Source organism: Ornithorhynchus anatinus, chromosome 2 (genome assembly GCF_004115215.2).
Source record: "Ornithorhynchus anatinus isolate Pmale09 chromosome 2, mOrnAna1.pri.v4, whole genome shotgun sequence".
NCBI lineage: Eukaryota > Metazoa > Chordata > Mammalia > Monotremata > Ornithorhynchidae > Ornithorhynchus > Ornithorhynchus anatinus.
The window spans coordinates 80,531,969-80,546,598 of NC_041729.1; the positions used below are offsets into that span (position 1 = coordinate 80,531,969).

General features: G+C 40.6%; 1 protein-coding gene across 1 annotated transcript in view; it reads right to left on the bottom strand.

Moving 5' to 3' along the window:
• The window catches only part of RAB32 (RAB32, member RAS oncogene family), a 36,975-nt gene extending 23,194 nt beyond the window's left edge, over positions 1 to 13,781 (bottom strand). Inside the window, exon 1 of the mRNA XM_029082590.2 lies at positions 13,317 to 13,781. Coding sequence (XP_028938423.1) covers positions 13,317 to 13,542 — 226 coding nt within the window. The 5' untranslated portion in view covers positions 13,543 to 13,781. The remainder of the gene's footprint in view (positions 1 to 13,316) is intronic.
• Positions 13,782 to 14,630: the final 849 nt, after the last annotated feature.

The window sequence follows — 14,630 nt, forward strand, 5'->3', positions numbered from 1 at the left end:
CGTTGGCATTTGATAAGAGAAAGAAGCCACAGTGATTAGTATTTTAGTTCATTTTAGCAAGTCCTAATCATAAAGCAGAAGTTGTCAGTCTTTTAAGTGTGCCTGGTGAAGAATAGGGGCCGATAAAGTTCCAGATCCATCTCTGAGCATACTCACTTATCTAGTAGCTCCTATAATTAGTACATCAGGAGGCTTCCTTGATTTCCCTTTTCTGCCTCCCTTCCCACCACAACTGCCACTTCAGCCCTCCTATATCACAAAAGCTAATCACCCCAGTCTCAGTCCTTAATAGGGTGAACACATCTGATCACTGATCATAAGTAATGAGTACATTACTACACAATTCTGGTAGCAGCTATTTATTATTTGTATTTTGATTTTTTCTGAAGTCAAATCCCAGTGTCTTAGACCTGGGCCTTCCTACACCAGTGACAATGTGGATCATTTAACAATAAGAATAGTGAGCTTATTGGCAGCAGTTAGGAACAGGAAATAGGTTGCAATGTGAGTGGCTAGTTGGGCAATGTTTGGCAAAGAATTTAACTACCCTCTTTTACAAGATGAGAAAATAACCAATTTATTTTCTAAAATTCTTTGAGACTTTTTGACAGAGGGATTTTTGGTTTCTATTCAGAGACTCTTTAAAATACAATACTGTAGGAGAGAATAAGGCACGAACTAAACACATGCATTTGGTCTTCCTTAAAAATAAATGTTGGTTTTAAGAGTACTGTAACCACAAAGTGCTTACTAACACTGACTCATCCCAAAAATTCATCATGCCTAGACTGCAAAATCCCCAAACTGAGTTTCTCAATATTGGACATTCTCAAATACACCGTTACAGCTCTTGGCCACGTTCTAAATAACAAGTTATACAGTCTTCCTAGATGCGGAGTTCCAAACCATGATATTCACTCTCCCTGCTCAGAAGAAAAAAAATAAAAAATCCATCACACCTCAGGCACCTTGTTATAGCTGAACCATTTTCTCCTAAAACTAGATGATTTCTGCTTGAACTATTTTAAAAGCTTCCTTTGGATATAAGTTCCTCGAGGACAGTGATGCAGTCACCTTTTTAGTGTAGGTTTCCAAGCAGCAAATAAAATGCTCAAAGAACATTCTAATACAGGTGAGATCATGGCATAAGTGAGCAGTGTGGCTTTACGATGCACCCCAAACAGCCCTACAAAAATGTGGCAAGAGTTAATTTAAAATAGTTCCAGGCAAGGTAAATAGGTGTGCCCTATTTTACAGGCAATAAGCATTTTGATTTTCATTTGGCTATTGTTAGAACTTTTGAATTACTGTTGAAGTTAGCAGTATTCCTATTGTTTATATTTTTACAGGCCATTAGATTAATGAATATCTACAGTTTATATTTCCATGATATACAGAGGCCATCCCTGACATAATAAAGCCTTATTTGTGATTCAAAGTTTAAGAATCCTACTTTTATTGAAATTCGTTATTCTGGCCTTGGAGGTAGGGGCAAAAGTTGTAGTGAAATAGGATGTAAGGATCCTATTGATTGAGAAAGTGGTGAGTTGGGAGAAAATCCATTGAAACCAGGATAAACCAAGCAGGCATTTACAGCAAATATTCTCAAAATAAAACATGATTCTAGAGATTTCTTGCTATCTCCAAAGGGGTCATGTTCAAATTTTAAAATGGCTGGATGTGGTCAAGTGGCAGAAAAATCAATCAATAGGTACTTGGGTTAAAGTTTAGTCCAAAAATCACTGAACCAACATTACGGAGTAAAGGAGGCACAAACAAAAAGGGCAAGATAGACAGCAACAGCTGACCCAATCGCCCTTTTTTCCTTACGTAGTACATCCAAATATACAACTATGTAACAACTCAGAATTATTTAATATACTAGTGGCAACAACCTATGATCCTCAAGTTTGAAATTTTTCTCTTACTGTCACTGGAGAACGCTAATGTATAGTGAAGAGAGGTTGATTTATTAGTATTCTTTAAATGGGACATCCTCATTCATAATCTTGAAAGCAAATTGACAATCTGACTTGTTCAAACAGGCAGCGTCTGTTATTGAAGATTATAATTTAAAACTTCCTCTACCTGATCATTGGTTTGTACAGCATTGCTGAAAAAGTCAAACCAATTTGATAGGAGGCAAAAGATATTTAAAGATTAAGGCAGCCTAAGCCAAGTTAGAAAAATGGAAAAACATGAATGCTAGGTAAATCCAACATAGAGTTCTATTTTGAATGAAACTTTTAGGAGGAATTTAAGCATGTTGAGGAGAAGATAAGTCAACTAGAATATACTAGATTCAACTGACCTGAGAGCCAGGTATCACTCACAAAAGCTTGGTGGTTTAAAACCACGAAGGTGCAATAGGGACATAGCGGGTGACTGTGAGGACACTCCCTAAAACATTTTTCCACCCAGAATGGGTTAAGGAATTCCCTTCTGAAAGGCCCGATCAATTCAGTAGCAATCTCCAACTCAGTTATAATGTGCCACTGTCCTTCTCTAGAGTCCTGTTGGGGAAACTGCACAACAAAATACCTGGAATATGCACTGTGATTAGCTGAAATGGGGCAGCTGTCACCAGGGTGGAACAAAGGAAACATTTTCAGTTTCAGTAAAATGCAGCACTTATAAAACATGGGATCAGAGATGAAACTCAAGTAATGTACACTGCATCTAATCTTGGCTCTGCCAATTCCCTGCTGTGTGACCTTGGGCAAGTCACTTAACTCTGGGCCTCATTTACCTTCTCCTTCCATCTTAGACTGTGAGCCCCACATGAGACAGGGACTGTGTCCAACTTGATAAACTTCCATCTACTGCAGCACTTAAACAGTGCTTGACATATAGTAAACACTTAAATAGTTATTTGAGAGCAGAAGACAAAGTCCAATGCCACTCTGGGTAGGAGTTCCAGCCAGAGCTCACTGTGCCAAAGACAGACAAGCAGTTCTAATTTACAGTCAGTCCACGTATAAAGCAAAGGTGAAGACTTGATTAGCATACACTAATTCTTTTGGAATGCATAAAGACATGCTAGAAATGTGCACCTTTGCCACTTGCCTTCAATTAATGGCTTTTAAGCACTTACCATGTTAAAGAACTGTGACTGTACTATTAGTACATTAACCAGTATCATCATGTGGTGGAGAACTCTACGCTTCTTCGCAGAGTGATCTGCACTTGATTTTGTGTGTTTGTCGAGTGGCCTGATAGGCAAGTCCCTCCCCATCCCCACCTCCTTCCCTCATCTTAGAATAGCCACTGAGTGGTTCTCTGGTCCTCCCCACTATCCTCCAAATGCATCTTATATCTCCATCCAGGCCAGTCTAGCACTCTTAACAGCCTGGTTTCCTTTTCCCATTAAGACACCACCGCCACTCCTTACCTCTCCACAGCTTGAAACTCTTGGTTCCTGGGTCTGTCTCTGCAAGGAAGTGGGGCAGGTGGCAGTAGTTAGAGGACTATAGGAACCACTATCATTTTCCTCCCATCTTATCCAGTTTTGATCCTGTCCTCCCTATTTAGGCAGTTTGAAGAGGCAGGGGCCAAGGAGTGGAAGTTAAGAAAGCCACACTGTGGCAACTCTATCAATGGTATTCATTAAGATTGATCATATTTACTGAGTGCTTACTATGTGCAGAGCACCATACTAGGCACTTGGGAGAGTACAGTATAACAGTTGAGAGACACTTGCCCATCCCACAAACTTACAATCTAGAACGGGAGACATTCATTAATATAAACACATTAAATTATGGATAGGTGGTACAAAAGCATATAGAACTGAGGGAGTGGTGAATAAAAGTGCAAATCCTAGTGCTAAGGTGACACAGAAGGGAGTGGGAGAAGAGGAAATGAGGGCTTAGTCTGCTGTGTGACCTGGGGTAAATCACTTAACTTCTCTGTGCCTCAGTCACCTCATCTGTAAAATGGGGATTGAGATTATGAGCTCCATGTGGGACACGGACTGTGTCCAACCCGATTTGCTTGTATCCACCCGAGTGCTTAGAACGGTGCCTGAAACAGTTATCATTTAAATATAATTATCATTATGATGTGCTTTTAATAAAGGCTTTGAAGGTGGGGAGAGCAAACACCTATTGGATTTGAAGCGGGAGAGAGTTCTAGAAGAGTGGCAAGATGTGGATGAGAGTTTACTCTGTGCAGAGCACTGAACTATACACTCAATAAGAGTGGGAAGGACTGACTCAGGGAGAGGGTGTTGGGAAGACCAGGCTTTTTATCTAGACAAGCCTGACAACAAGCAGTCCTGACTTCCACTGTTAAAAGCTACTTGAGAACACACAAGTTAAATAATAAATTCCTAGGCATTTACAGTCTAATGTGTTGTGTGTGGCATCTAGGAAGCAATTACCATTGCTAACCCAGGTCGAGCAGTGTTAATGTTTAAAAAGTCTGTTAATCCATTTTTAGGAAGGCCTATTTTGACTATCCCTATGAAAATATCAAAACTGGTCATATGTCAATATTAAAACACTATAAAGTGATTTCTACTTTAAGAGTTAAACCTCTAAATCACCATTATAAACATGCTTTCAGCATCACACTTTTATATCTAACATCAAGCAATTACCTGGGTTATTAGAGGTACAACAATAGTTCTTGGGCTATAAAAGTACAGTACTGCTAATCAATAATGCTCAGCAGGTGGCAATACTAGTAATAGCATCTTAAAATAGCTTGCATTCCACTCTTCCTGAAAAAAGTCACTAGTCACTATTTCTAAATATCCCAAAGGATACCTTTCATAATCATGATAGCTGCCCCAGATGTTTAAAGAGTGTTAAAACTGGGCTTCCTTCCAACTAAACACCAGTACTCTGCAGAATGTAAAGTTATGATATAAATTCATTGTAAAAATGAAATGTAATTTGAAAAGTAAAGAAATATACTTCTGAAATGCATAGACTCAATGCCAAACAACCAATCAGTGGTATTTGAGTGCTTACTATATGCAGAGCACGGTAAAGCGCTTGGGAAAGTACAATACAATAGAATTACCAGATGTCTTCCCTATTTATAATGGGCTTACAGTCTAGAGAGGGAGACTGATAATAATGTGAATAATAGCTTTAGATGTATCCACTTCATAATCCTACAATCCTTTGAAAACCTGTCTAGCAAAATTCTAGCATTTGAAGATAAATTTTATGACTGCTTTAAGTGCTTCAATTAATAAGTCACATCCCAATTCTGAAAAATGGTTTCTGGAGACATTGCCCATTAGGCAGCTTTCAGTATTACATACATGATAAATGGTTTTGGCTCAAACACAGATTCCACATTTTTTTTTGCCTCTTAATTTTGGTTACATTTAGGGCATGGCCAGAGACCTACCTTTCCTGATTTCCTGATCTAGTTATGTATTCAAAGGATGGGAAAGGAGCAGTTATGAAATGGGGAAGATGGTCAATCATATTTATTTAGCACTTACTGTGTGCACAGAACTATACTAAGCATTTGGGAAAGAACTATACGACAGATTTGGTAACCACATTCCCTGCCCACAAGGAGCTTATAATGAAAATGTAGTGATCTTTAATGATAGTTTGAGGCCCTTGAACCCAAAGAGGCAGGCATGTTTCTTAAAAGCTCTTTAACTAAGGAAATAACCAGTTTGAGAACATGCTCCTGGATTGGGAAAAACAATATTAGGCTTAACAATCAAGAAGTAGTAATAGCAGTGCTGTCATCCTCATCACAAACTATTTGGGCAATGGAGCCCACAAAAATACAAAGTCTAGCAACTGCCTAGATTTGACTCTGCCCTGTAATTAAAGATGTTTGTCGGGAATGTGAAAGTATTCACAAGTTCACAATAGTCTGAGTCACAAGTTTGTTTAGCCAACTTCCTTTCAAGAGAGAGTGTTAAAATATTCTTGAATATTTTCAGAAACCTGAGCTTGATCAATGACATTTTACATATTATGTCAAGATTGAAAGGATGGTGTCACTTTAAAACATCTACTTCAGAAGTGTTCTATTTCCCTTTCTGCCGCTCACTTTGAAAACAGGTTTTGACTTGTACAGCTGCACTAAGCTTCAACCTAAAACTAATACCGCACCTAAATTAGTCATCCACCAACACTGGCTGACTCCACCTACCCTTTTCTAAATCAAACAACATTACTATTCTTTTGGGAAAGAAACAAGCTTCAATTATATTAAGCCATATAATAATAGTAATAGTAATAATAATAATAATAATAATGGTACTTGTTAAGCACTTTATGTGCCAAACACTGTACTACACACTGTTTGGTGTTTTCCTTTCCATGCAGAGAAAGTCATTTTGTAGGGCTATTAAATCAACACTTCACTCAAATAACTTTGATTATAAGTATTAATACACACACATACACATATCTCCAAATCACACACTCATACAAGACAAGGGATATCAAGATACCACCTGTGTATGTCTCACTTAAAGTAAATTAGACTGGGTGGTATTCAAATCAGAGTAGCAGATCCAACTAGTGTTAGGATGTGGAGTTGAGTGCTCAAGAATCAGTAAAAATGAAACGTCAAAATGTCAAAAGGTTTAAAGATATATTAGGCCACATCTCCTTCTCCGATTAAGTCCTCTTTTCCCCAGCTCCCCACTTCTGTGTCGTCTATACACTTGGATCTGTGGCCTTTGGCCATTTGATATTTGCCTCATCTTCAACCCCCCAGCACCTAAATGTATTTAATGTCTGCCTTACCTCTAGACAGTAGGCTTGTTGTGAGCAGGAATCATGACTACCAACTCTATTATAATGTACTCTCCCAAGCGCTTAGTACAGTGCCCTGAACACAGTAAGGGATCAATAACTACCATTGATGATGATGGTACTGGGTCTGTTCTAGAACTCTCCATCCCACCCCTTCCCCCTTCTCCTCCAGCTCCATGGGTAACCCCAGAGCTTCAAGCCTGTATTACTGTACAAAGGAAGGACAGGGTGGCTTAGTCTGTTCCTTTCTTGATCACTGGCAACTGCATGAGCTATCCAACCCTCACCCTATTTCTGACCCATGGGGGCCAGCCAGTTGGCAGTGACTCTGTCCCCTCTTCCGGGACAAAAGATTCTCATGATTCCATGCTCCATCTGCAGCAATCTTTCTGAACTTCTAGGAAGTTAAGAAGGTCAGCAGCATGGCCACAGCTGAGACTATTGGTCTGAGCTCTCAGGAGTTTAAAATCCTGCTGTTCCTTTCATGCTTGACATCTTCTGTATTTTTGTTCATCTTTCATTACATGCCTGCTTCCAGGCCTCCTGTTCCTCTCTCCTCACCTCCCACCCCACCCTCCACTGGCTCCATTCTTACACTGTCAGTCCTGGGCAATATCTACATCTCACTAATGTATTTCTTTTCCAGAATTTAGCACAATGCTTTGCAGTCAGTCACTAAATCTTGTTGATTCTATCTCCAAATCATTTCCAGAATTCTCTCTTCTCCAAACTGTTACTACACTGATCCAAGCACTTGTCTTATCCCATTTCAACAACTACATCAGTCTCCTCACTGACGCCCCTGCTTCCAGCCTGTTTGTATTTCACTATTATTTAAAAAAAAAAAGTTCTGCACACATCTTTCCACTTCTCAAATGTCACCAATGGATACAAGATAATCAGGGCAGCACAGTCCCTGCCCCATAACTGGTTAACAGTCTAAGTATGGGGAAGAATGGGCATTGAATTCCCACTTTACAAATGAGGAAACTGAGGTATAGAAAATGTAAGTGACTTGTCCAAGGTCATAGCAGGCAAGTGAGAGGCAGGATTACAACCCAGTTCCTTTGACTCCCAGACCACAGGCTCTTTCCATTACCACTTTTTGCATCATCAACTCACTGTAATCAATCATATTTCAGCACTTACTGCATGCAGAGCACTGTATTAAGTGCTTGGGAGAGTACAATACTACATACTTGGTAGACATGTTTTGCCCACAATGAGCTTATACTCACTTAGCACTTAGCCACACATCCTTCTTTCCACTCATTTCTTCCTTTTTGTGTCTGTCTCCCCTATTAAATTATAACTCCTTGATGGCAAGGACTTTTTCTAACCCTCAGTTCTCTATCCAGCACTTAGTACAGAGCTCTGCACACACACTGCTAGCAGTGGATATTTTCCCTTGTGCATCTTTATGGTTTAAATTTGCTTTCCCTCTCAATTGATGAAGTGCAAGCCAACAGGCTTTGCATGGGATTAGGCAAGCAGGGAGTCCACCTGGCCTGAAGAGGAGGGCACAAAACCATGCAGAAGATGTTAGCCTTGCAGTGGAGATAAAATGTAACCTTTCCCCTCCTGAAGATGAGGATGGGAAAGTGAGAAAGTCAAGAAAGGAAGTCGTTATAACCAGCTCTCGCAGAACCTACACACCCTTCCTTGAGGAAAATATGCATTAATAGCCAGAGCATTAGGAATGGCCCCTTCTCTAATTCTGCCATTGGAGTCTATCCAAGATGCATAGTAAAAGTTTGCATTTTGGGTAAACTGACTGGATTTTGGTACTTTGCCCCACAGGGAAGACATACATTTTAAAAAACATTAAATGTAACAACCACCCTCTTCCAAAAATAAAAGTGCCTGTAGGAGAGTCCAAAGTTTAGGAATGAATGACTGTGAGACTGTTATGGGCAGGGATTGTCTCAATTTGTTGCTGAATTGTACTTCCCAAGAGCTTAGTAGAGTGCTCTGCACAGTAAATGCTCAATAAATATGACTGAATGAATGAACATGCCACTAAATATAGTTGAGAGTGCTGATTTTACTCAATTAAGATGATCTGTGTTTTAACAACTAAAACCCCCTCAGCTAGCAGTGAATTGAGAGCTTGATTGCTTTGTAACTTAAGACAGCTAATCTGCCTGATGATTCCAAGAGAATGATTATCACATGTTCCAACATCTTTTCAAATGACAGCTTTCGTTAAACCAACAAGACAGTTATTCAGTTCAATATGCAATAGAAGAAAATGTTTTAAAACAGAAATATTTCAAGAACAAAGATGAACTTTTCAAACAACTATTTGATTTTCCATAGAAATCTACCCTAGGGGAAATCCATGGAGTGCAGTGGGCTAAATTCAGAGTAAGGCTAAGTAGGACTGACCTCAGTGAACAGATCTCACATAGTCTTATATCTACTGTTTTTATAAAATTAATTTATAGAGGTCCACTAACTATTGGTCAAGCTTCATGTCCAAACAAAAATACACCATTTAAAAAAAAATTCTTTATTAAGAGGTTTGGGAGAGTACAAATGGCCCTCTTTGCCATATGGATCCTTTATAGACTGCACGGGTTAAAACCAGTCATTATCGAGCACTTACCCTGTGCAGGGCACTGTATTTAAGAGGTTGGCAAGATACAATATAACAGAGTTGGTAGACGCATTCCCTGCCCCCAATGAGTTTACAGTCTAAAGGATTTCCAAAACTGTGGATACAGGGAGGCAGTAGTTTGGAGAGTAGGTTTAGGTGGTGATCCTGTCCCATTGACACCCCAGACCTATCCCTGGTGACTTTGGTGGTCCTGGTCAGCATGGGGTGAGGAGAGGGCATGCAGGGTGAAAACTTAAAATATACTCAGAAAGGGCAGAATGGGTAAAGAATGATAAGTGGGTCAATTTTGAAATTATATAAAAAGTATTTATTTACAAATACTATTTTGCACATAATTTAAAGCTTTAAAAAAGGGCTTTAAAAAAACCAGTCTTTCCTTTTTTTAAAAGCTCATAAAATCTTCATGCACACATGGCTACTGTTAGAGACATCATTTAACCCCAAGCCTCAATTATGAACTTTCATTTTTTAGCCATGAAATAGAATCCTTAAAACTTTCAATTAAAAATTAGTCTGTGGTATTCTCAACTGAACATAGATAACTAGCATTTGATAATGTTGAAAAAGGAGGCTACTTAACAATTGAGCCTCTGCCTGAATTTGAGCAATTCCTAAAATCCATGTCTTTCCTTATTGGCAGATGCAACTTTTTAAGTCTTAAATTTCATGTACACCTCTGACTTTTTTTGCCCAAAACATATTTCTTCAAGAAAAATAACTTGATTCCACAATTATTTTATGAAGTCCCTCCCAATCAATAGAATTTGAGGCATACTGTGTGTGGAGTACTATACTAAGAATTTAGGAGAATATAATGCAGTTAGTAAAACATATTATCTGCCCACAAGGAACTGATGGTCTAGGAGAGACAGACATTAAAATAAATTATGTTCCAGTGAAGTTGGTAGGGTCTGCATGCTTGTTTCCTTCCATCACAGCCCCCAATATTTTGAGCCCCTAGACCTGGCATATATGAGGGTGCTGACAACGCTGGGCCATATCCTTTGAAATCAATAAATGTGGTATTTATTATAATAATAATAATAATGAGAATTGTTAAGCACTTACTATGTATAACACACTGTTTTAAGTGCTGGGGTAGATCTAAGCTAATCAGGTTGGACACAGTCCCTGTTCCACATGGGGCTCACAGTCTTAATCCTTATTTTACAGCTGAGGCAACTGAGGCTCAGAGAAGTTAAGTGACTTGCCCAAGGTCACACAGCAGGCAAGGGGTGGAGCCGGCACTAGACCCCAAGTCCCTGCTCTAGCCACCAATGAATGCTTTGTTGTGTGTCAAGCACTGTACTACTAAGTACTGGGGTAAATACAAGATCATTGGGCCAGACAGAGTCCTTACCCCAAATGAGGATCACAGTCAGGTATTAATACCCATTTTACAGATGAGGAAACACACAGAGGAATCACTATGCCCAAGATCACACAAAAGGCAATTGGCAGAGCAAAAATTAGAACCCACATCCTCTGCCCCTATGCCCATGCTCATTCCACTAGGCTGTACTGCTTCTCGAGTAAGAGGGGAAAAAATAAAGAAGGGTCTCTTTCTGATTTTCCCTGTTCTCTCTCAAGTTCAGGGACAAGATATGTTGAAATGGTCACTATAAGTTATAAACTATACATAGTTTGAGTTTCTTGGAGGAAAGGCACAGTGAAGATCAATTTGGCAGCAGCAAGGTTGACAGAATCGTCACGGTGGTTTCCAGAAAGATCTTGACACTTGAGACTGAACAAGTCCAGATAAGTATATTAAAAAAAAAAAAAGTGTCAGGGGGAAATGGGAGGGACGCTTGACCCTACCCATACCATCTGCTAACTGATCAGATTCAGGCAGGGTATAAGGAAGGAGAAAAAGTAGAAAGAGAAGAAATCAACTGTTCAAAGGACAAGCCTTGTTATGCTTAAAGGTGGTCAATACCCATTTCAAGATCATTTAACATTTTTCTCTGTTGCACTGCCACATTACAAAAGTTAGTGAACAAAGTTTGACAAAAAATTATGTTGAAATTATAAATCCAGGGTGAATAGTCTGGCTCTGTCAAAATAAAGTGAATTAAAAGAATATATAATATTTGGCCACAATTTATTACACAGACTAACAGAAGGTTCCATTAATAATCAAGAATGGTCATTGGTCTTAATCTTCAAGATATTAACCTACTTTTAAATATGGGGGGAGACCCTGACTTTTGGCTGACCCTGTACAGACAGGCTTACGAGTTTCAACTACTGAATCCCCTCCTTATGAGTGTTTCTGTCTTTAATTGGTCCAAAAGCCAGTCATTTCTTTAACTCCTCTTTCAAATCTTTTCCTTAACTTCTCAACTATCCTTTACTCCTTATCTACATTACCCTGCTTCATCTTTTACCCTAACTCAAACACTATTTGCAAAACCTAGGGCAATGCTACATACTCAATAAGATATCTTCTTCCATCGCTGCTTCAATCCAGGACTTAGTACAGTGCCTGGCACATAGTAAATGCCTAAGAAATACCATAATTATTATTCATTTTTCAGAGGAAAGGCCCTTAGAACATTTGCCTTTCTCACCAAGAGCAAGTGGGATGGTTTTGAGTATTTTATTTTCCTACCAAATATTTGTTCCAAACCCTATCCCAGCAGGAGAACAGTATCTCCATCATCAAACATAGTCATGAAATTTTAAAAGGGGGAAGCCCAAGGTGTTTATTAAAACTCTCAGTATACTTTGCCAAGTTCTGCCCTGGTCCTAGAAAACCTGGACTGCTTATTTGCCCATCCACATTCTTTCACCATCCCAACTCAATAGTCAGGTCTGTAAAGCGGGCCTGATTTCCCACACAGCACCCAAGACAAGGAAATACTTCTTTCTGAGGTAGCCTAAAACAATAACCCCTTTTCCTGATTGGCCACTCTATTCATTCATTCTGTCATATTTTTTGAGCACTTACTGTGTGCAGACTACAGTACTGAGTGCTTGGGAAAGTACAATACAGCAAGAGAGAGAGGCAATTCCTTCCCACACAGTCTGGGGCGGGGGGGAAGACATTCATTCATTTGTATTTAATTTTAATGAGCGCTTACTGTGTGCAGAGCCCTGTACTAAGCACTTGGAAAGTGCAATTTAGCAATAAAGAGACATCAATACAAGTATACAGGCATCAAGACCTTAGTACAAGTGCGTAGGCATCACTATAAAATTACAACAAGCTCACAGTCTGGGGATGGGGGGAGGAGGGAGACCTTCATTCTTATGAGTGCTTATTGGGTGCAGAGCACTATATTAAGTGCTTGGAAAGTACAGTTCAACAATGAAGAGAGACATCAGTATAAGTAAACAAGCATCAGGACCTCAACACAAGTAAGCAGGTGTCAATATAAATAACATTACAACGAGCTCACACTCTAGTGGGGGGAGACAAATCAATAGAAGTAAACAGGTATCAGGACCTCAATACAAGTAACCAGGCATCAATATAAATAAAATTACAATGAGCTCACACTCTAGCGTGAGGGAGACAGACATCAATAGAAATAAACAGGCATCAAGACCTCAAGTAAGAGGGCATCGACATAAATTAAATTACAGGTATAAATGCAGTGGAAAGAGCACGGGCTTAGGAGTCTGAAGTCAGGGGAAGTCAGCTGTGTGATTTTGGGCAAGTCACTTAACTTTTCTGAGTCTCAGTGACCTCAAATTGGGGATTAAGACTGCACCCCACGTGGGACAAGCTGATCACCTCATATCCCCCCCAGCGCTTAGAACAGTGCTTGGCACATAGTAAGCGCTTAATAAAATGCCTTCATTGTGATTATTAGGAAGGACAACTTTATCCACAAGTACCGGGGCAGGATAAACTGTGTGAACGTGGAGCCACTCGCCCCCCTGCAGAGAACCACCTGCAAACCACCCGAGCCGGGCAGGCACCTGAAGCACCTCGGGCCCTCACTCACCTGCAATGTCCCACAGCTGCAGCCTCACTAAGGTGGCGTTATCCCAGTGAAAGACCTTGAGGGCAAAGTCCACCCCGATGGTGGCCCGGTAGTGCTGGGAGAAGAGCTGATGGACGTAGCGCTTGATGATGCTCGTCTTTCCCACGCCCAGCTCCCCAATGACCAGCACTTTGAAGAGATGCTCCCGGACCTCAGGTACGGCGGGGGTCCTCATGCCCCCGGCCATGCCCACCTGTGCCACCCACCACCCCCTTTGCAGATCCCCCCTTTGCAGATCACTCCTGTGCCCTCTCGGTGCCCAGGACGGCCGGCGGGGGACCTCTCCTCTCCCCCCCTTTCCCTGCCAAGCCTGGCAACAGACTGCACCCTCACGGGTGGACAGATGCCAACCTCTTTATTTCTAAGGAAACTCTCTGCCTCCGCCCCTTCCACAGCGCCTGACCCGAGTCACAGGACCCGGAACCCGCCCGCGTTATAAACAGCCCTGGGGGCGGGGAGAGAAACAGAAACAGTAGGGCCTTGCCCTACTCATCTCTCCTCCCTCAGTCTCCTCTCCCCCATTCATTCTTTCGATCGTATTTATTGAGTGCTTACCCTGTGCAGAGCGCTCTTCTAAACTCATGGACTATACAGTTGGGCAACAGGTAATAATAATAATAATGCTAGTATTTGTTAAGCACTTACTAGGTGCCGAGCACTCTTCTAATAATAATAATGTTGGTATTTAAGTGCTTACTATGTGCATAGCACTCTTCTAAGCGCTGGGGTAGATAGAGGGCAATCAGGTTGTCCCACGTGGGGCTCACATTTTTAATCCCCATTTTTACAAGTAATTACAATAATGTTGGTATTTGTTAAGCGCTTACTATGTGCCGAGCACTGTTCTAAATGCTGGGGTAGATAGAGGGTAAACAGGTTGTCCCACGTGGGGCTCACAGTCTTTAATCCCCATTTTTACAGGTAATCATAATAGCAATGTTGGTATCTGTGAAGCGCTTACTATGTGCCAAAATCTTTTCTAAGCGCTGGGGTAGAAGGCAATCAGGTTGTCCCACGTGGGCCTCACATTTTTTAGTCCCCATTTTTACAGGTAATTACAATAATGTTGGTATTTGTTAAGCGCTTACTATGTGCAGAGCACTCTTCTAAGCGCTGGGGTAGATAGAGGGTAATCAAATTGTCCCACGTGGGGCTCACATTTTTTAATCCCCATTTTTAGAGATAATCATAATGTTGGTATTTGTGAAGAGCTAGGTGCTGAGCACTGTTCTAAGCGCTTGGGTTAATAGAGGGTAATGAGGTCGTCCCACGTTG